Raw genomic sequence first — 22,660 nt, 5'->3', positions numbered from 1 at the left:
ACAGTAGAGGTCTGCACGGGCTTTAAATTGAAGCCCGAACCAGGCCCGTGCCCGAGATCGTCTGACCCGACCCGAGCGGCACAGTTAAATTTAGAGCCCGAACCCGAATTATTTTATTTTTTTTCACAACAAATAGCCAATTTAATAATAATAATTAAAAAAAAGGATGCTGTATTTCACGATTGCATGCAACGGTCAGTAAGCACATGTCAAGCAACAGATTCATCAAGGCTCGGCCACTTCACAAGGCAAAAGAAAAAAGAGTTGTCACCTTTTTCACTCCTGAGGAGTTTGCACCCCTGTAAACTGTTTGTACACTTACAAAGTTCTCAATGCTTCGGTTTGCATGTAAGGACCCTCATTATGCTACCGTGTTAGTGTGAGGCTATTTTGAGCCTTGTTAGTGGTATTAACTAGCGATTTACTTTAACTTAGTCTGTGCCCCATATACTAGCGTTATAAGCTAGTATCTGTTTTTAGAGATAAAACTCTTTACATTCGATTATCATGAAAACGCATCCCAGAGAACGATCTACTCGGTAACCATGTGTTAATTACCCCTAGGTTCATTTTTCACCGGAATTGTCCTTTAAACAAAAATTAAAGCTTTTTTGACATTCTATTGCTTGTGGTGATTTTCCTTGTTTATTTCTTTGCTTAAGGCAGGGGTGCCCAATCCTGTTCCTGCCGATCGACTATCCTGCACAGTTCATCTCCAACCCTAATCAAACACACCTGCCTTTAATTTTCAAGTGATCCTGAAGACCTTTATTGGTTGCTTCAGGTGTGTTTGATTAGGGTTGGAGATGAACTGTGCAGGACAGTCAATCGGCAGGAGCAGGATTGGGCACCCCTGGCTTAAGGTCTTATTTTTATTTTATTTTTTGTTTGTTTACAAAAGGTGAAAATTGGGAATGATGGAACAGTCACTGTCTCGTCACATTGTTGGGAGACTGCAAAACCTAGTACCACCCCCAATGGGATGGCACGGGTGCTACTGATGGGGCTCTTCAGTGTGGATATCCTCCTCAAGTCCAACCTGAAAGGAGGGGTCAGCAAGCTGGATCCCTGTGCTGATCGTCGGAAGGCTCTCGACCCGAGGAAACTTCAAGCTTTACTATGTAAATAGTTTTTAGAGCTGGTGCTTTCCAGAATCAACCAGGCGGGGGGAGGGGGTTGAGATTTTCGCAAACCTGAGGGGCAGCTGGAGGAGTGAGGAGGGGTAGAGTAATCATTAGGTGCGTTTACATGTACACTTTTTTGTCATTCCGATTAAAATCATTCCGATTGAAAGATTCGATGAACTGTTTACATGAGACGTTATCTAATCCGATATGGTGTTTACATGTGCCTGTGCTTTCCATTTTAGGATATGCTAATAGCCTACAGTGACAACAAAAACAAGTCACCAGAGGAAAAAACGCCCATATTTACGTTAATATTTTTAATATCTGTTTGCACTTGCTTAGAATAAACGGTTAATATTTGAATCCCTTGCGTTCATTCGAAGCTCAGTCATATGGCCAGAACGCGATCATAGAAATCATATGTCCCTCTGTAATGCAGCTGAGATTAATTGTACTCTGATACTACAAAGTTGTACTGAACTTAAATGGAACAAATACACGATTTCTTACGAAGAGTTGCTGAACAATGAATCAAAGGAGCATTGCTTTATCACAATCGTGTTTAGACAACATTCATGGCGTGAGCACGTATAAATTCAAGCAGATCGAAATTATGAATCTGTCATCTATACAAATAAAAATGACAAAGGCAACTTTTGGTCAAGTTGTTTATTTTCATTGAGCTACTTTCACTATCATCACTGTGTTGTTTCTAAGCTGAAAAGCAGAAAATTGCGCTTCATTTCAGATCTGTTTTCACTCCGGACATGAGAGCAGATAGTCCGTCACACAGCAAGCGTTCTCCTTTCTAATGTGTTTTAACTGTATAATGGAAATTTTAACTTTATACCTCCACTATTACCCAGTCTCTACTGTAGTGTCGGTGTCCCCAAATCACAGAATGTACCGTTGCCGACATCATCACGTTCACGTTCTGACGACCCGACCTCTGGACGTGATGACGTAGACGCAAAGTAATCGGTTTAAAGTGTTTACATGGCAGGATTTTAATTTTGTTCAGTTTATAGAAAGGTTTATCCCACCCCTCTCAAACCGATTACAATTTCATTCGGTTTGGGCATTTTTATTCCGATTGAGGTGTTTATATGGAGTATTTTCATTCGGATTGGACTTTTAAACCGATTACAATGCTCCATGTAAACGCACCTATTGTTGTTCTGTTCCACAGATACTGTTGTAAACCAGTTTCCGACGGCCAAGGAAGCTGATGTCAGAAAATCCATTAATGGTAGAATCTGCGAGCTAAGACACCAGGTGAAGTCCAAAAGTGTGCTCGTTTAGATCAGTGAAGAACCAAGATGGACTCCTAACCAGGATAACGCACTTTTCTTTTGGCATATTTCTTGGCTTTTCCACAGTTTTTATTTATTTATAATTATTATTTTTTTGTTTTTCTTTTATAGAAATGTTATTTATATTTTATAACAGCACTGCTGAATGTTTAGAACAGACATTGAAATTGCTTTAATTTATAATTAATATTTTGTGTTCAATGGTACCATTTAAAAATGTTGCACTGTTAAGTTTATCTGACCAAATGGTTTTAATACTGGTAGGCCTGTGTAGCTCTTTATTATCTGCCTGATTAAAAGAAAATAAAGGTGGCTTTTGATAGATTACCCATTAGTCTGTGTTAATATGTGGTATAAAGGTTTGCACATATATTGCAGATTACATATTTATTAATTCATATTTTAGATGTTACATGTAAATATACTATATATATCACCATATATGTATATACATTGTATGTGCATGTTCTCATATGTACACATATTGTGTGTGTATATATATTTCACATATTTTCACATTATATTTGATAATATTACATATTTAAAATGTATTCCACAATATATTGAACAAATATATGTACATATATTTCATGTTTATAATTCCATATAATTTTACATATATTTAAAATATATTCTACCATGTATTAAACATACATGTGACACTATATCTTTACATATATTACCAAAACATTTTCCCATATAAATTGAAATACATTATGGTAGATATTTATAAATATAATATTGCATATATTTTGGGATATATAAACGCATATATTATATATTCACGTTCAATATATTGAAAGCGCAATCATTTGTATATTTTGCAATATATTACATGAATATATAATATAGTGTATAATATATGTATCATCAATATATTATTCAATGTATGCGAATATATAATATATTGGAAAATAAAAGGGAAAAATAATATATTACAATATATTTTAAGAAATATATTGGTAAATATATTTTCCTTTCATAAGGGACAACTGTGACGATGAGCTGAGATTTTCAAAAGTATGTGAAATATTTAAAGTTCGCAGCACAGAATCTTACATGTCTAAATATGTCAATCTGTTATTGTGGAGACATTTCCGCAGCCCAAAACGAAACGTTGATTGCTTGCTTTACCTGTCAGTCATATGGCCTCTTTGGCGGGCCTTGGCCATTCAAAGCGGCCAAGGTTCTGCCGTAAGCTTGCTACACAAGACTGGGACTGTGCAAGCTTTAACGGTATTGATGGAAGCAATCTAATCAATGTTTTTATCATCATTCTGAATAAGATCCATACGTACTCTGACTAAAATGCGATTATCTCTTATTTATTGTTCAAAGTGTTGATTAAAAAAAATGCATGAAGCTAGAATAAAATGTTTATTTGGTTAAAAGCAGAGGCTCTGTTCTTTTGACATACTGCAGATATTCATACAACAAAGTATTTTGGGGGCCATGAAAATTTGCTGTCTAAATTGTTGGCAGCGACTGGCAACTTTTTAAAACCATTGATGGGAAAGAAATAATTTTACTTTTCTGGTGACATTTTAAACTGCAGAGCCAGTTAAAACCTCTTTCCACACACCCATACAAAATAGGGTCTCACATCTGCATGACTTTTCAATTTTATTTGTGTGCATTTTGTTTTTGTTTGTCTTTTTACAATCATTACAATTAAATCATACTACTTCAGATTAAAAGCACACGTGATTTTGGAAATTATGAATTTTTCTAAACCTCTTACTACAGTGAGGAACACTGCAATGTCTTGCCAGAATGAGTTTGCAAATGTTGTTTAAGGTTTCTATGATATGTAAAACTCTTTTCACATTGAAGACATGAGAACGGCTTCTCTCCAGTGTGAAGCCTTATGTGAGTCTGAAGGTTTCCTTTTTGTGAGAACTTCTTCCCACAATATTTGCAGGTGTAAGGGGTCTCTCCAGTGTGAGTTCTCATGTGGGAATCAAGGGATGGTTTATAAGTAAAACTCCTTCCACACTGAGGGCATGAATAAGGCTTTTCTCCAGTGTGAATTCTCATGTGATTCTTGAGGCTTAATTTATGACAGAAATTTTTCTCACATTGATGACACGTAAAACAGTCCTCTCTTGAGTGAATTTTCATGTGGTAATTAAGGGTTACCTTGCGTGTGAAACTCTTTCCACACTGACCACATGTGAACAGTTTCTCTCCAGTGTGACTTATCATGTGAGAATTAAGGTTGTTTTTGTGTGTAAAATTCTGTCCACACAATCTGCATGTATAAGGCTTTTCTCCGGTGTGAATTCTCATATGGACTTTAAGGTTTATTTTTTGAGTGAAACTGCTTCCACACTGTTGGCAGGTGAAAGAGCTCTCTCCAGTGTGAATTCTCATATGGACTTTAAGGTTTTGTTTTTGAGTGAAACTTTTTCCACACTGTTGGCAGGTGAAAGGTTTCTCTCCAGTGTGAACTCTCATGTGGACTTCAAGATTATGTTTTTGATTGAAACTCTTTCCACACTGACGGCAGGTGTAGTTCGATTTAGATTTGGTCTTCCGAGCTCTTTTTCGTGAGGTATTTTTAGCTTGCGTGGATTTTTCTCCAGTCATGAAATCATGATGTTTCTTATCTTTCTCTTCCATTTCACTCAGTTCTTGACTCTCCTCTTTGAGCAACATCAGGTCTAAAGCAAAAAAGACAAATACAAGTTAATCCCAGTTTAAAGGTACAAAGTAGTGCTGGGCAACAATTAATCTAGGTTAATTATGTATATTTATTATGTATATATGAATACACACCCATGTATGTATATATTTAAGAAAAATGTGTTATGTTTATATATTAAATATATACATGTAAATATTTTCTAAATATATACTGTATGTGTGTGTCTTTATATACACATAATAAATATTCACAGTACACACAGATATATTATATAAACAAAAACTTTTATTTTGGATGAGATTAATCTAGATTAATCGTTGCCCAGCACTAGTACAAAGCAATGAAATCATGTTTGCTAGATCCTATACTCACTAAGCTACTGAAAGAGGTTACCCAAAATCTCAGAACTTCTTCAAATGAACTCTTCACACTTTTAGGACATGTCCAGAAATCATCTGTCATCTAAATATGTTATAGTAGCCTAGGAAGAATATTCAGCTTCAAAAGAGAGACATGGTCCGGCAAGAAAATAGAAAGGATGCTCCATCTCTCCAAATCCATTTTAATTCATTTCAAGGAAAAAAAATAATCTGAAACATTTGGTTAAGAGATGGTGTAAGCTTTATGCCCAAGTACAAAGCCTTCAGGAGACCATCTTAAAAGGGAGAGGAGGGGAGGATCAAGAGTGTGAATTAATAAATGGGTCTTTATCTGTGTTGATCTGTTAAACTTGTATTACATTGCATTTAAATAAATAAATAAAAAATCCTTGGAATTGGGTAAATCCTGCCCAGGGCTATTGTCTCGGACTGATTTCTATCCCGTATCCTGAAAAAGCACTATATCTGCCAATTGTCCCTATAAGGGCAGGGTACACATCCCAGGATTAGTTACGAAGATCAGGGGCCTAATTTATAACCATTGCATACGCACAAAACCTGCCCTGAAAGAGTCGTATGCCACTTCCTACTCAAAAAGTGAGATTCATAAAAACAAACTTGATGGGAAAATTTGCACACCTGCACGCAAACTCTGACCCATGTGTACGAACTCTTTTTCCTGGAGGGAGAAAATTAAACAATTTTAACCTCTTGTTTTCATGCCGATATACACAGTTACATTAAATATTCCACTCTCACTAATGGAGATAAGGACTGAAATTACATAAAGACATTACGCATAAGTTAAACCAAAATTATATGAATTTAGACATATTTGTAGTGGATGCACTTGATCAATTTTCCCGTGGCATGTTAAGTTTTGAACTAAACTGCAGATCTCATTTTATGAGAAAATAATATTTTTTTATTGAGAACAATGATCAATGATGTGCACTTTCTTCGACATTATGGTGGACACTGCTGGATTTGGTGATCGAATGGTCCATTGTTTAGGTGCCACCCCCAGAACCAGCACAAGAAAACACTGAGGAGGATGCTGAAGCTGGATGCGCTCCAAAGAAAAAGATGACTTTAGAAAGCTACTTTAAAACTACTGAACAAGCCTGGCCATCTAACAACCAGGAACCCAGCGTAGCCTGTGAGCTGCAGTCTTACTTACAGTCATGCAACCTGGATAGTGAGGGGGACCTACTCAAATGGTGGAAGGAACATGAAAAGGTCTACCCAAGGCTTTCAAAAGTGGCAACCCAATGCATTAGAACGCCTTTTGTGACAAAAGATTGACTTAAAAGGCATCAATATTTTTATAATCATAAAGCTACTTTCCTAAAATAAATAAAAAGTATAAAAAATTTTGCATATAACAAGCTGTTCACATATCTGGAAAAGTAGAAGAAACACATTTTTGCAGTAAACCTTACAGATTCTGAATATTGTTAGCTTCCATGTCCACTGCACAAAAAAGGTGGGGAGATAAATCCCTTATATTATTATTATTTTTTTTATTTAATACATAATGACGTAATCACAAATGTCCAACTTCTTCTCAGGTGCACTTAAAGCCAGGTGCACTTAGTATTTGTCTGGTCATGTGATCTCAACATGTTAAAATTTTAATAAGGATCGAAGCTCACCTTTGAAAATGGAAACTAACCTGTTTGTTCCTCAGTATCTTCTAGTTTGACTCTGAATGCTTCTTCAATCTTCATGTCTTCACTCTCCTCTTTAATAAATGTCATCTTTAATGTGTCATGTGGATCTGAGTTACTTCACCAGGAGTTTTGCTGTGTGTGTGATCACATTGTCATGTTTAATATGAGAATAATTTATACAAAGAAAAACTACATCTAAAACTATGGATGCATCTCACTCAGCTCCCTAGTTCTGCAGTCAGGGTATACTGGCAAGGAGTCAGTCAAAACAATGGTTGTCTTCAGCTCGCCTGATTAGCCAAAAGAACACTCAAAACTAACACTAAAATGTATCAAAATAAATAAAAGATTGAATATAATAGATTAATAATTTATCATGAAAACAGTTGCAGTTGGTTTCATAAAAGTTGCTGCCATATTTGTTGTTATCGTTTCATTTACTGTGTTTTGAGCAGCATGTGTATGTACTTTTAATTTTTTTTTACTGTCTATGGCGTGCAGTGATTCGAGGCTTCAAAACAGTGAATCATTGAGAAGCAATTGGTTCAATTGACTCGGAGTTTCTTTAAGCTCCGTTTCTCCATCACTATTTGCCAGTGCCTAAATTCGTGTTTAAGGTTAACCGATTCACTATATAAAGAGTTAATGAGCGAAATGAGACACTTGTTCTGCTTTTCAGGCGTGGATGAGCTTTGTTTAAAGAAATAACGTTTAAATATGTTAGCTAATGACTTATTGAATGTAACGTTATAACATTTATCATTACTTGTCAAAACTATAAAAACAATTAAACAGTTTGTATCGATTTAATTATTTTCAACTCCAAAATGCTCAAACAATTTAAAACGTAAACCTTTCTGCAGCAGAATCACAACAGACGCAGGAGCACGGTGCAGCCTTTTGGCGTCAGGTCACCTGACCAAAATAAAAGTCTTGTTTAAACGCTAGATGTCTAAAATCACAGATTATACATATTTACGTACATTAAATTGATTCCCGAGGAATTCAGAGTTGAACTCTTGGTTAAACTGCTGAACACTTTAGACTGTTGGACAGTTAAAATTTTCTTTTGAGTTACGACCTAACTCTAAACGTCAGCTTATGTCTATGTGCGAGTGTGTGTGTGTGTGCGCGTGCGCGTGCTCGTGTGTGTGTAACGTTACGTACTTTTATTTTGGTCTGACGATATGACGGCATAAGCCTGCGTTCTTGTGTCTGTTGTGATGTGATTCTGCTGAAGAAAGGTTTGTGTCTTTACGCGTTTAACGTTTTTACAAATGTTCAGGCAGTTTTACAGTTTAATTTAACCGTATAATATCTCATTTACCATTTAATAGCGTTATTCATTTTTGTGAGTAAAGCATACACAAAAGGTGCGTCTCATTTCGCTCCCTAGACCTCACGCACGCATTGTCAGGTCCAAAAACACATAATTTACACAGCTTTCAAGACTTATTTATTAATTTGTTATATTTGTATTTATTGTTATTATTTTTTTCTGCTGGAATTTTACTGTCTGGCAGAGTTTAACTCCAGCCTTAATTAAACATACCTGAACTGGGGTTTTCTTCATGCTGAAGCAGGTTGGAAACTTTGCAGGACAGCAAAGCAAAATTTCAGTTTCAAGTGAGATAACTTGAGACATACAAAGGAACTGTCATGCCTCTCAGGTCCACAGTGCTACATATGTAAACACAAACATAAAACAAAGAAATATATAAACATACTGTTGAATTATTTCTGGCGCAGTATGTAGGGGTTTAAACAGGGTTCAGAGGGGAGCGGGGTGATTGCAGTTGAACCACAAATCACAATTTGTTTTGTTTTGAATCAGTGGAGCTTGTACTCAAGGCTGATGATGCACAGGGTAACTTTTTTTTACACACTTAAAGTGCACTTTTTCTTTTGTGAACACACTACTCGTAAGATTTATACTACAAAATGTCATAGAATAGCCCATAAGTACACGATTTGGGTTGCATCTAAGAATTCCAATGCAACTCAAGTAGTATCTGATTTTAGCAGTACTTAAGTATTTTACCTGTACTGAATGTGGCTCAAAGGTGCAGTAGTCTTTAGCACCTAAACAGTTCATTCAGCAGTCATGTTTATTTTCTAAAATTGAAATAAAACTGGACACCTCAATATTGTAACACATTAAGATTGACACAACAGCATCTAAATAAAGCAATAATCCCCAATAAGCTGTGGTTTACTGTGAATTTAGAAATCAAAGGGCCGTTGTTAGGCATGACATGGAGCAGAGTGCCCAAAACCCCCTTAAGAAGAAGAAGCCCTCCCTTTAAGTCAAAATTCATAACAAAATCTAACAGTTTGAAACTTTGCATCTTTGGTGCAATGCTAATAGCAGAATGGTTGGCGAGCAACACAATGACACAGTATTACTGATGTAATTAAATAATGGATATGTATTTCCAGAGTAATTTAATTGCTTTGAACATGGCTCAACCATTCATAATCAAGTAGCAAAACTATTTGTTTCGTAAACATCTACAAACACTTAATTCACTTAAAGTTCAAGTGCACAAACAGAACATAAGTAAACCAATATACTTCAAAAAGTTTTCTTCAATGTAATGGATACATTTAAAAAAAAATACAGTACACATGTGTGTGTGTGTGTGTGTGTGTGTGTGTATCTACTTAACCATATTTTGGGGACAAATTTGTACCCAAAAGTGAGGTAAACCTGACAAACTCTCCAAAAACCTCCCTTTGGGGACGTCCTCATTTGTTTTGTTTTTTTTTGTTTTTTTTTTATTGTAAAAGTGCAGAAAGTTTCCTGTAAGGGGTAGGTTTAGGTGTAGGGCAATAGAAAATACGGTTTGTACAGTATAAAAACCATTACGCCTATGGAATGTCCCCATTTAGATTAAACGTGTGTGTGTGTGTGATGTAAAATTAAAGCGTACTTGCACTGGACTTGCTGGTTTCAGCCTCATCACTGAAACAATCATGTAAAGTAGCCATGTTGACAAGTTTGGGTGTGTAAGGGCAAAACACACAAGCTCTAGTATCTTCAAAGCCCCATAGATTGCATTATTGCTTACTTGGTAGGGGTGGGAATCACCAGAGGCCCCACGATACAATATTATCACAATACTTGTGTCACGATACAATATTATTGCGACTTTAAATATATTGCGATATATTGCAATTTATTACCTTTTTCCAACTTCAAATTATGTCCCCAAAGGAAAACTTCGGCAACATGTTTTAACTAAAAATAAATTTCTCAGTTTGTTTATCTCGCTTCAATTTTATTGCTGCAGTGCAAATGGGATTGTCAAGCAGACAAACTGACCAACACTTTCATGAAAACCTGTCATAAATGTATGCACCTGGCAAATTGAATTATTTGTATTACAGTCTAGTCTAGTCCACCTTAATTAAATTTAAACAGGTACGCACTGCTGTGCTACTACAGGTATGTTGAACAACGCAACTTGAACTTGTACAAAAAAAGTTGTGCAGACCCTTCAGCAATTGGGGCATTTTTTAAACTGAATAAAACATAGTCTTACATTCGATTTAAATGAGGATGGCTTTCCTGATAACTTTCAGCAATGCCACCATCTTTATTTTACTAACTTACTACATGCTGAAGGTGACCCAGCTGACTTCACCAGAAAAAAAAAATCAACACTACCATCTAGTGAACTGTAAAGAAATTGATTTTATTATTCAACCAAATAGTATAATAAAAAATCGATACTTGGCATCCGTGTATCAATACAGTATTGCCACGGAAAATATCGCGATACTATGCTGTATCAATTTTTCCCCCACCCCTGAGAAATAAACTGTTGCAAAAATTGTTAGGTGCCATTCAAAATGTAACTGCATTAATTATTACAAATGTGAAGTAAAGAGTACATATACTTATGCGAAAATGTAGTCAAGTAGAGAGTAAAAGTTCAAGTACAAATTGAAAGTAAACGTACAAATGCTTCTCTTTATTATTCATGTCTCAAACTGCTCAAATCACTGGAATGCTGGTCAAAACAGTGCATGTGTCCAGGAAAGTGTAATCTATAACATATACAAATTACTAAATGCCAAATGTGAATCATAAAGTTGTAAATATGAAGTGTCTTTATAATGTGTTCTTTTGGTATTTTTTGGCTATTCAGACCTTTTAAGACCATTAATGATCACTTTGACTTGTGTGCTAATTTAGGGAGCTGATTGAGACACACCAGAATATTTAGTTTTTCTTCTTTTTGGTAATTTTTCTCATTTTAAACATGATAAATTGTCTAAACACACAGAAACTCCTGGTGAAGAGGGCTGAGATTCACATGACACGTTACAAAGATGGCTTATATAAAAGAGGAGTGTGAAGACATGAGTATTGAAGAAACGTTCAGAGTGAAACATGAAGATACTGAGGAACAAACAGGTAGATTTCCATTATTAAAATGTTTAAATGAAATGGGGGCGGGGGGGGAAGTAAATGCTAATGGAGTAAATTTGTCCACCTCATGCTCCCTGTACAGAATTTTTTTTACTAATAATTAATAAACCTCTAACTTTATAATGTTTTCAAATATAATTGAACACCACAATAACCAAGGTAGTTGACAAAAAATATGTAGTAGAAAATGGCATCAGCTAAGCAAACGAAGAAAGACATTGCTTCTAAAGACGAAGCGCATGTCAGCCTTGATTAACATAATTGAGGAACACAAAGCTGCTTCATTGTCCATTTGTTTCTGGAACTGAAAAAAAATCAGAACAAAAGTTTTTGTCTGGTTGATGATTATACTTGAGGAGTGTTCTGTTTTTCAAAAAAATATAGAACTACAATATGTTCAAAATAGTATCGCTGAATTCTACATGTCTGCACATATACTGCAGGTTAAGCTATTGTAAGGCATAAATAAGGTATGTTATAAACATTCAGTATGTTATAAATATGAGATATGTTGCAATAAGATTCTATTATTGCCAATTAGAAATGGAGCTGATAAAGCACATCTTATGTAAACAGCATCAATCTTAGCCTAATTGATAATAAACAAATACATAAACATCCACAAATTAAGATATCTGGTGCAAAATTGATTTCAATCAGTGTTTCAAACCGGTATTGCAACCCAACACTTATTGATCGCAAACTGCTGAGTCATGCATTAGTACCAGCAAGAACACAAAATGGCCAAGGATAAACTCTACGATAAATAATCAAATCAGCTGCACATTCATCTCTACATCTTCTATCAACGCCTTTTATTAAATTTTTAAATGTATAATCAGAAGTTTATTTAGGATGAGCGTTTCTTCTCCAGAACTCAATGTAGTTGCACACATGTGGAATGTTATTCACATTAAGCCCAACAATATAAATGTGAGGACCAAACTCTCAATAGATATTTTGCCTCATTGATCTCTAGTGTATGAGATAGGAGTTATTTGTAGATTTAATGACATACTACTGGTAGCTACCTTGAGATGATTGATGATAACATTAATTACAACACAAGAACTGAAAGTGCAGGGGGTTTTTTTCGGTCACACTTTAATTTGAGGACCAGTTCTCATTATTAACCAGCTATTAATTATGAATTTTGCCTCAACAAACTCCTAATTTGCTGATTATTAATAGTTAGTAAGCCAATATTCTAGTAATATGCATACTATGATAAGAAACCAGACAACAGTGAAAATTGGTCCTTAAACTCAAAGTTTTATTTTTTCTCAATTCTTAGTGATTTTTTATAATTATTTCACAAATTCTTTAAAGGTTTTGTGTAGGGATGTCACACCTTATTCCCCTATCGAATCGAAATCATTTAACATTTAATATTATCCCAATCTGAAAGTTATTAAAATCAACCCAGAGTAGGTTATATGCTTGACAACTGAATAGATCTGTAATGCATTAAGAAAAAAGTCTGAATCCAACTTTATTACTATTATTATTACTACTGTTATTGTTGTTATTACTATTATTACAAAATATACAGATTAAATATTTTTTCTTATTGACAGTTCAGTTTGTTGTAGAATTATAGTAAAATTAGTATAGCATAGCAAACATGAACAACAGAAATTCCGCTAAAGTGGTCCCAGGTAAAAAAAAAATGCACTTCCATAATGTGCTTAAAGTGCTGTATTTTCATGCACTAATTTTGTACTTGATATACTAAAATTTATTAAAATTGTACTTTATAAATATGTATTAAAAAAATGTATTTCGTTATATACTAAAAACATTTAGTACACTTGTAGTACACTTGAACCCACTATTGTATGAAAGATGGGTTCAAGTGTATTACAAGTGGTAACTAATTTCATATAAATACAGAGAAAGTATGTTAAAAGCTTGTTTCATATTTATGGTGTCCCCGAATAGCACAGTTGAGTACACTTAATTGTTCTTAAAATTATCTTAAGAAGTACTAAAGGATAATTTTTAGTAAATAAAACAAAATTATTGCATGAAAACTGATCACTTCAAGTATATTATGGAAGTGCACTTTTTTCACCTGGGGTGAAGCAGCTAAAAAATAAAATCACTTATAGTAAAACCAGAAAAACAAAATAAAATTTCAAGGCTCTCTTTTATGAAGTCCAGTACTTAAAAGTGATTTTATTTGAACAGTAAAAATAAGGTGGCTGATGCAAATCCATTTGTACTTCAGAAGTACCGCAAACCTTTGGAGTATGCTAGATATAGAATGGGCCATCAGTTTACTGTTACAGATTTTTTGAGTTGCATTGCATCACATCCAGTGTAGACAGAACCATAGATTAACCATACACTCATCCTCTCAGTGGGCACTTGGGTTACTAACTTCAGAAAAGGAAAATAAGGCATAATTGTGTTTTTATAGGAAAATAAGGGAAAAAATAAGGAACACTCAAAACATTTGTACTGTACCACATAGTGAATGTCATTTCAGTGTCTGCAGTCAAGTATAAAAGATGTAAAGGCCTAAGGTTCTAAGACAAACAAACACATTTATGTGCATTTTAATTCTAAAAAGAATTTTAATGTCATACAAAAAAACCATTGGCCTGAGCAAACTGTAACACTTGTGTATTGGTGTAGTAACATATATAACTACATCAAAATGCTACACTTTTTAATGTTTATTTGTCAAGAAGATACATATGACAAGTGAGTGGCAGCTCGTGGTACCATCACAGAGGAAAATCACAACATTTTCGCTCTCCGTTCCTGGCTGGTGGAATGATCTTCACACCCCCATCCGAGGCAGGCACTGGTGCTTCCTCTTGAGACAAGGGGGCCACTGGTGCTTCTTCAGAGGATGAGGCAGGCACTGGGGCTTCCACACTGGACATGGTGTGCACGGGTGCTCCCTCTGGGGAACTGGTGGGAACAGGTGCTTCTCCAGGGGATGCAGGCAGGCACTGGTGCTCCTTTCGGAGTTTTGTCAGGCCTTGATGGTGGTCCCTTTGGGGGCCTTAGGGGAAAGAGTGTCAAGATGACATGCCTTGTTAGATATAGTCTCATATTTTCAGGGACTTACAGTTTTCCCCTCAGTTTGTGCCTGGCAGGCACAGGTGCTCCCTGCGGGGACCCGTCTGCCACCAGTGCATCCTCAGGGGACGAGGTGGGCCCAGGTGCTTTCTCTTGGTACAAGGCAGGCACTTGTGCTTCCTCTTGGCTCAAGGTGGGTACTAGTGCTGCCTCAGGGAATGAGTTTGGCATAGGTACTTTCTCTTGGTACGAAGTGGGCACAGGTGCTTCCCTCTTGGGATGAGGTATGCACAGGTGTTTCCTCTGGGGATTTGGTGGAAACAGGTGTTTCCCCAGAGGAAGAGACAGGGACTGGTGCTCCTTTTGCAGTCTTGGCAAAACTTGGTGGTCCCTTCGGGGGCCTTAGGGCCAGTGGTGTCAAGATGACATCCCTTGTTAGATAAAGTCTCATATTTTCAGGGATTTTTAGTTTTGTCCTCAGTTGGTGCCTGGCAGGCACAGGTGCTTCCTGCGGGGACCCGTCTGCCACCAGTGCTTCCTCAGGGGACGAGGTGGGCACAGGTGCTTCCTCTTGATACAAGGCAGGCACTGGTGCTTCCTCTTGGCTCAAGGTGGGCAGTAGTGCTGCCTCAGGAATAAGCCTGTCATAGGTACTTTATTGTGGTACAAAGTGGGCACAGGTCCTTCCCTCTTGGGTCATTGTGTTTCCTCTGGGGATTTGGTGGAAACAGGTGCTTCTCCAGAGGAAGAGACGGGGACTGGTGCTCCTTTTGCAGTCTTGGCAGACCTTGGTGGTCCTTTCGGGGGCCTTAGGGCCAGTGGTGTCAAGATGATATTCATTGTTAGATAAAGTCTCATTTTCAGGGATTTTCACTTTTCTCCTCAGTGGGTGCCTGGCAGGAACAGGTGCTCCCTGTGGGTACACGTCTGGCACAGGTGCTCCTTCAGGGGACCTTGCCGGCATGAGCTCTTCCTGTTGGTACTTAGGAGTAATAGGTGATCCTTGTGGTGGGGTCTCCACAATACCCCACCACTGGCCTGAAGTATGGTCCCCACCCTCATTCATTCCTCTTAGATGATCACAAAAGATCTTCTACCTCCATTATTGCCCACCACCGCCCTGCGAGAAGGGCCGTGTTGGAGGGTCATAAGTGGAGCTGAAGTGCATGGTTGACATGCTCAGTATAGTGGATAAGTGTTTTTGGTGGTGGTAAGACAGGTTATCCAAAAAAGGAGTATAACTCTGAAAGGCTGTCTGTGTGAAACACTGTGAAAGAGAAGAGGTCCCTTTGGGAGCCTTAGGGGCAAGAGTGTCAAGATGACATCCCTTGTTAGATAAAGTCTCATATTTTCAGGGATTTTTAGTTTTGTCCTCAGTTGGTGCCTGGCAGGCACAGGTGCTTCCTGCAGGGACCCGTCTGCCACCAGTGCTTCCTCAGGGGACGAGGTGGGCACAGGTGCTTTCTCTTGATACAAGGCAGGCACTGGTGCTTTCTCTTGGCTCAAGGTGGGCACTAGTGCTGCCTCAGGAATAAGCCTGGCATAGGTACTTTATCGTGGTACAAAGTGGGCACAGGTCCTTCCCTCTTGGGTCATTGTGTTTCCTCTGGGGATTTGGTGGAAACAGGTGCTTCTCCAGAGGAAGAGACGGGACTGGTGCTCCTTTTGCAGTCTTGGCAGACCTTGGTGGTCCTTTCGGGGGCCTTAGGGCCAGTGGTGTCAAGATGATATTCATTGTTAGATAAAGTCTCATTTTCAGGGATTTTCACTTTTCTCCTCAGTGGGTGCCTGGCAGGAACAGGTGCTCCCTGTGGGTACACGTCTGGCACAGGTGCTCCTTCAGGGGACCTTGCCGGCATGAGCTCTTCCTGTTGGTACTTAGGAGTAATAGGTGATCCTTGTGGTGGGGTCTCCACAATACCCCACCACTGGCCTGAAGTATGGTCCCCACCCTCATTCATTCCTCTTAGATGATCACAAAAGATCTTCTACCTCCATTATTGCCCACCACCGCCCTGCGAGAAGGGCCGTGTTGGAGGGTCATAAGTGGAGCTGAAGTGCATGGTTGACATGCTCAGTATAGTGGATAAGTGTTTTTGGTGGTGGTAAGACAGGTTATCCAAAAAAGGAGTATAACTCTGAAAGGCTGTCTGTGTGAAACACTGTGAAAGAGAAGAGGTCCCTTTGGGAGCCTTAGGGGCAAGAGTGTCAAGATGACATCCCTTGTTAGATAAAGTCTCATATTTTCAGGGATTTTTAGTTTTGTCCTCAGTTGGTGCCTGGCAGGCACAGGTGCTTCCTGCAGGGACCCGTCTGCCACCAGTGCTTCCTCAGGGGACGAGGTGGGCACAGGTGCTTTCTCTTGATACAAGGCAGGCACTGGTGCTTTCTCTTGGCTCAAGGTGGGCACTAGTGCTGCCTCAGGAATAAGCCTGGCATAGGTACTTTATCGTGGTACAAAGTGGGCACAGGTCCTTCCCTCTTGGGTCATTGTGTTTCCTCTGGGGATTTGGTGGAAACAGGTGCTTCTCCAGGGGAAGAGACGGGGACTGGTGTTCCTTTTGCAGTCTTGGCAGACCTTGGTGCTCCTTTTGGGGGCCTTAGGGCCAGTGGTGTCAAGATGATATTCATTGTTAGATAAAGTCTCATTTTCAGGGATTTTCACTTTTCTCCTCAGTGGGTGCCTAGCAGGAACAGGTGCTCCCTGTGGGTACACGTCTGGCACAGGTGCTCCTTCAGGGGACCTTGCCGGCATGAGCTCTTCCTGTTGGTACTTAGGAGTAATAGGTGATCCTTGTGGTGGGGTCTCCACAATACCCCACCACTGGCCTGAAGTAATGTCCCCACCCTCATTCATTCTTCTTAGATGATCACAAAAGATCTTCTACCTCCATTATTGCCCACCACCACCCTGCGAGAAGGGCCGTGTTGGAGGGTCATAAGTGGAGCTGAAGTGCATGGTTGACATGCTCAGTATAGTGGAAAAGTGTTTTTGGTGGTGGTAAGACAGGCTATCCAAAAAAGGTGTATAACTCTGAAAGGCTGTTTGTGTGAAACAATTAACTGTCTGTGTGAAACACTGTGAAAGAGAAGAGGTCCCTTTGGGAACCTTAGGGGCAAGAGTGTCAAGATGACATCCCTTGTTAGATATAGTCTCATATTTTGAGGGACTTTCAGTTTTCCCCTCAGTTTGTGCCTACCACTGTGAAATGCACGTTTTTAGCAAACTGTACCTTTAGCCAAAAGCGAACCGTACTCAGACCACCTCCCGAGACGGTCTCGGTTCGGTTCACTTCTAAGGGGTCTGAGATCGTTTGGAGTGTTCACATATGGGCCAAAAATCACACGAACCGCGCTCAGACCCCTGAAAAGAACCGTGTGTATAAACACCCTTATTTGTTCATGTCTGCGTCGATAGCCTTGTGGGCAGTGCGCCGACATACAGCACCGCTGCTTTTCAGGCATCCCGAGTTCGAGTCCCGACTGGTGGACCTTTCCTGATCCCATCCCCTCTCTCTACCACTTTCCTGTCTACATACTATCCTATCTCAATAAAGACAACAAAATGGCAAAAAGGTTTTACTTATATGTATATATATATATATATATATATATATATATATATATATATATATATGCGGTTGTCTTGTCTTTTAGTTTCTTTTTGGTTTATTGCTAAAATTATTGTACTTTTTAATTTTAAATATTAATGTAAGACTAGAGCACAATTAAACAGTTAAAGGATATCAGTAACAGTCCTGAATACATGGACAAGTTCAGTCAGTGATTGGAGGGATTATTACGCTTTAATAATTATCAAGACTATTTTAAGATATCAAAGAACATAATTTGTGTTCAGGAGCATAATTATAAGCAATAAAAAAAATTGTAATCATTAATTTATGTATCGGGCACGTAACTTTCACTTTGAAATGAAGTCTAGGTTCAGTTAGAGTAAAATCAGCATCTCTGTCGTGTTAGCAAACAGCCAGTTCCTCTTCTAATCAATGACCTTGTCACTCTTAAAAGGAAATTTCCCTCTTCTAATAAAAGTATCTTCAACTGTGTTTTGCATCACAATCTTAGCATGGGTTCAGTGGACAGTTCAGTTGTGGTGGATGCCCTCAGTGAACATGCTGTATTCTGTTGAGTGTTTAGTTTTTAGGTGGTGTGTCAGATTGGTAGATTTGAACAAAGCTCTTTTGTTACCACCTTGCGAAATGCTCACATTGCATACATTTACAAGTTGCTGTTGGACTGTTTTCATATTCCAATTTAAAATATTCCACAAAGCAGAAATGTTAACCACATATTCCTGTCACAAATTATGTTCTCTGTTTAGATACCTGTGTGACTGCTGATGTAAAATAAGAGATTGGGCTTAATGGTGCCAAAGCCAATTAGTTAAAAATGCCTTAACTGATGTTTGAGATCAATTCAGTACATCCCACGTTTCGGAGGCTTTTGGGGGTCATGCCATGCTTACAAACAGGCACATGGGCATGGGAGGCCCTGCAGTGCAACAAATTAGAATATGGTGACATGCCAATCAGCTAATCAACTCATAACACCTGCAAAGTTTTCCTGAGCCTTCAAAATGGTCTCTCAGTTTGGTTCACTAGGCTACACAATCATGGGGAAGACTGCTGATCTGATCTGACACCCTTTACAAGGAGGGTAAGCCACAAACATTCATTGCCAAAGAAGTTGGCTGTTCACAGAGTGCTGTATCCAAGCATGTCAACAGAAAGTTGAGTGGAAGGAAAAAGTGTGGAAGAAAAAGATGCACAACCAACCGAGAGAACCGTAGCCTTATGAGGATTGTCAAGCAAAATCGATTCAAGAATTTGGGTGAACTTCACAAGGAATGGACTGAGGCTGGGGTCAAGGCATCAAGAGCCACCACACACAGACGTGTCAATGGCTAAGGAGAAGAAGAACTGGACTGTTGCCCAGTGGCCCAAAGTCCTCTTTTCAAGAGCAAGTTTTGTATTTCATTTGGAAACCAAGGTCCTAGAGTCTGGAGGAAGGGTGGAGAAGCTCATAGCCCAAGTTTCTTGAAGTCCAGTGTTAAGTTTCCACAGTCTGTTAGGATTTGGGGTGCAATGTCATCTGCTGGTTTTGGTCCATTGTGTTTTTTGAAAACCAAAGTCACTGCACCCGTTTACCAAGAAATTTTGGAGCACTTCATGCTTCCTTCTGCTGACCGGCTTTTTAAAGATGCTGATTTCATTTTCCAGCAGGATTTGGCACCTGCCCACAATGCCAAAAGCACCAAAAGTTGGTTAAATGACCATGGTGTTGGTGTGCTTGACTGGCCAGCAAACTCGCCAGACCTGAACCTTGTCAAGAGGAAAATGAGAAAGAGACCAAAAAATGCAGATGAGTTGAAGGCCACTGTCAAAGATACCTGGGCTTCCATACCACCTCAGCAGTGCCACAAACTGATCACCTCCATGCCACGCCAAATTGAGGCAGTAATTAAAGCAAAAGGAGCCCCTACCAAGTATTGAGTACATATACAGTAAATGGACATACTTTCCAGAAGGCCAACAATTCACTAAAAATGTTTTTTTTTTAATGGTCTTCTGAAGTATTCTAATTTGTTGAGATAGTGAATTGGTGGGTTTTTGTTAAATATGAGCCAAAATCATCACAATTAAAAGAACCAAAGACTTAAACTACTTCTGTCTGTGTGCATTGCATTTATTTAATACACGAGTTTCACAATTTGATTTGAATTACTGAAATAAATGAACTTTTCCACAACATTCTAATTTATTGAGATGCACCTGTGTGTATATATATATATATATATATATATATATATATATATATATATGGCGATAATATTGCATATCGCGCTATTGAGCCACTCAAAATTACCACAAGGGAAAATCCTTCACCGCGGCAGCCTTAATGAGATGCAGCCTTAGTCTGACGCAAGAAGCAAGTCATTTGTAATTTTGATAAGTGCATTTTCTGTGCTTTGATGGGGCCTGAAACCTGATTGAAATTCTTCAGAGATAATTTTTTTGCAAGAAGGAGCACAATTGAGCTTTTTTCAAAAATCTTTGACGTAAACGGAAGATTTGAAATGGGTCTGTAATTTGCCAGTTCACTAGGATCTTGTTGTGGTTTCTTAATAAGAGGCTTAATAACCGCCAGCTTGAATGGTTTTGGGACGTGACCTAAAGATAACGACGAGTTAATAATATTGAGAAGCGGTTCTTCTGCTACAGGTAACAACTCTCAGTAATTTAGTGGGCACAGGATCGAATAGGCATGTTGTTGGTTTAGATGCGGTGATAAGTTTATTTAGCTCTTCTTGTCCTATAGTTGTAAAGCACTGCAGTTTATTATTTGGTTGCGATGAATGAAGCTGAAGTACTAGGCGCTGTAGAATCTACAGTTGTTATTGTATTTCTGATGTTACCCATTTTATCAGTGAAGAAATTCATAAAGTCATTACTATTAAACTGTGAGGGAATATATTTAGATCGGGTGGCGTCTGGTTATTTGTTAATCTAGCCACTGTGCTAAATAAAAGCCTTGGATTGTTTTGGTTATTTTCTATGAATTTTCGGATATGCTCTGCCCTGGCAGCTTTTAAAGCCTGTCTATAGCTGGACACACTGTTTTTCCACGCAATTCTAAAAACTTTCAAGTTAGTTTTTCTCCATTTGCGCTCAAGATTACGAGTTTCTTTCTTGAGAGAATGGGTATAACTGTTGTACCATGGCGCAGTACTTTTTCTCTAACCTTTTTCAATTTGGTTACGTTTTGTTTGACTCCAAAATAGTTTATTAGGTCAGTAAACGCAAGTCGTAATGCATCATTTGTATTATCAACGTGAATGTTAAAATCTCAGACAATTAGCGCTTTATCAACATTAACCAATAGATCTGAGAGGAAATCTGCAAATTCTTTTAGAAAATCTGTGGAGCTGGCGGTCTACACACAGTAGCCAGAACAAGAGATAGGAGAGATTTCTTTTGCGTATCTGACAGTGTAACATTAAGTAGAAGTATTTCGAATGAGTTAAACCTGTATCCTGTTTTCTGAGTAACATTGAGAATATCACTATATATTGTTGCAACACCGCCGCCACAACCAGTCTGACGGGGCTCATGCTTATAACAGTAGCTTGGTGGAGTAGACTCATTTAGACCAATATAATCATTTGGTTTAAGCCAGGTTTGAGTCAAACAGAGTACATCAAAACTGTTATCTGTGATCATTTTATTTACAATAACTGCTTTGGGTTTGAGTGACCTAATGTTTAGGAGCCCAAGCTTTGAAAATTGTTTTTGTTAATTTATTTAGCATTTTTCTGGTTTAATCACGATCAGATTTTTCTAGATCCTGCATTAAATTTATATTTTGACCTCACTATTCGGGGAACAGACACAGTCTGTATAGATTGGACAACACAAGTACTTCTGTCATTTAAGTGGGTAGAACAAAAGTCATCATAGCAGTTATTTGAGAATTTGCTTACTAGTCATATGGAACGTAGCGTCCTGGAGATGTTATCCAACAGTTCTGCTCCGACTCTGCTGGGGTGCAGGCCATCAGCACGGAAAAGCCTAGGACGCTCCCAGAGAAGATTCCAATTATTAACAAAGAGCAGTTTCTGTTCTTTACACCATGACAATAACCATTTGTTTAAAGCAAAAAGTCTACTGAACCTTTCCTGTCCTCGTCGATATGTGGGAAGCGGTCCTGACACGATCCTCGTCGCGGGCAATGTGCTGCGTACCGTCTCGATCAGACTCCTGAAGTCCCTCGTCAGTGTCTCTGTCTGCCGCAGCTTGGTGTCATTAACCCCCACATGCAGCACAACAGCTGCAACGCTCTCGTTGCCCTTCAGGATTTCGGGTATCTGTGCAGGAACATCGAGAACACGAGCGCCAGGGAAACAGTGAGTGTGCATTTTACCTTCAGCTAACGTAGCAAGGACGTGCCGTCTTCGATGATCACAGCGCCCCGTTCTGTCTCACGGAGGGGAGTGAAGTGGTTCCGGGTGGAGACCGGAGGGGGAGAGGT

At 38.5% G+C, this 22,660-nt stretch overlaps 2 protein-coding genes across 6 annotated transcripts in view; one reads left to right on the top strand and one right to left on the bottom strand.

Annotated features, from left to right (window-relative positions):
- Positions 1-3,803: 3,803 nt before the first annotated feature.
- Positions 3,804-22,281, bottom strand: LOC131539636 (gastrula zinc finger protein XlCGF8.2DB-like). 5 transcript variants are annotated; one of them, XM_058774291.1, is made up of 4 exons: positions 22,113-22,281; positions 8,693-8,820; positions 7,143-7,272; positions 3,804-5,103 (listed from the first exon to the last, which is right to left on the bottom strand). In XM_058774291.1, the coding sequence occupies exons 3-4, from the start codon at positions 7,225-7,227 to the stop codon at positions 4,181-4,183; spliced, it is 1,008 nt and encodes a 335-aa protein (XP_058630274.1). In that variant the 5' UTR covers positions 7,228-7,272; positions 8,693-8,820; positions 22,113-22,281; the 3' UTR covers positions 3,804-4,180. The 5 variants fall into 5 exon arrangements, with proteins under 5 accessions (XP_058630274.1, XP_058630276.1, XP_058630275.1 ...); XM_058774293.1 differs by lacking the exon at positions 22,113-22,281 and having other exon boundaries at positions 8,693-9,115; XM_058774292.1 differs by lacking the exons at positions 8,693-8,820; positions 22,113-22,281 and adding an exon at positions 8,124-8,268.
- LOC131539634 (gastrula zinc finger protein XlCGF26.1-like) overlaps positions 8,282-22,660 on the top strand; it is a 21,015-nt gene continuing 6,636 nt past the window's right edge. Inside the window, exons 1-2 of the mRNA XM_058774285.1 lie at positions 8,282-8,384; positions 11,433-11,563. Coding sequence (XP_058630268.1) covers positions 11,479-11,563 — 85 coding nt within the window. The 5' untranslated portion in view covers positions 8,282-8,384; positions 11,433-11,478. The remainder of the gene's footprint in view (positions 8,385-11,432; positions 11,564-22,660) is intronic.

This window comes from Onychostoma macrolepis, chromosome 04 (genome assembly GCF_012432095.1).
Source record: "Onychostoma macrolepis isolate SWU-2019 chromosome 04, ASM1243209v1, whole genome shotgun sequence".
Lineage (NCBI taxonomy): Eukaryota > Metazoa > Chordata > Actinopteri > Cypriniformes > Cyprinidae > Onychostoma > Onychostoma macrolepis.
Note: the sequence above shows the minus strand (reverse complement) of the source record. Positions and strands in the feature narration are given on the sequence as shown.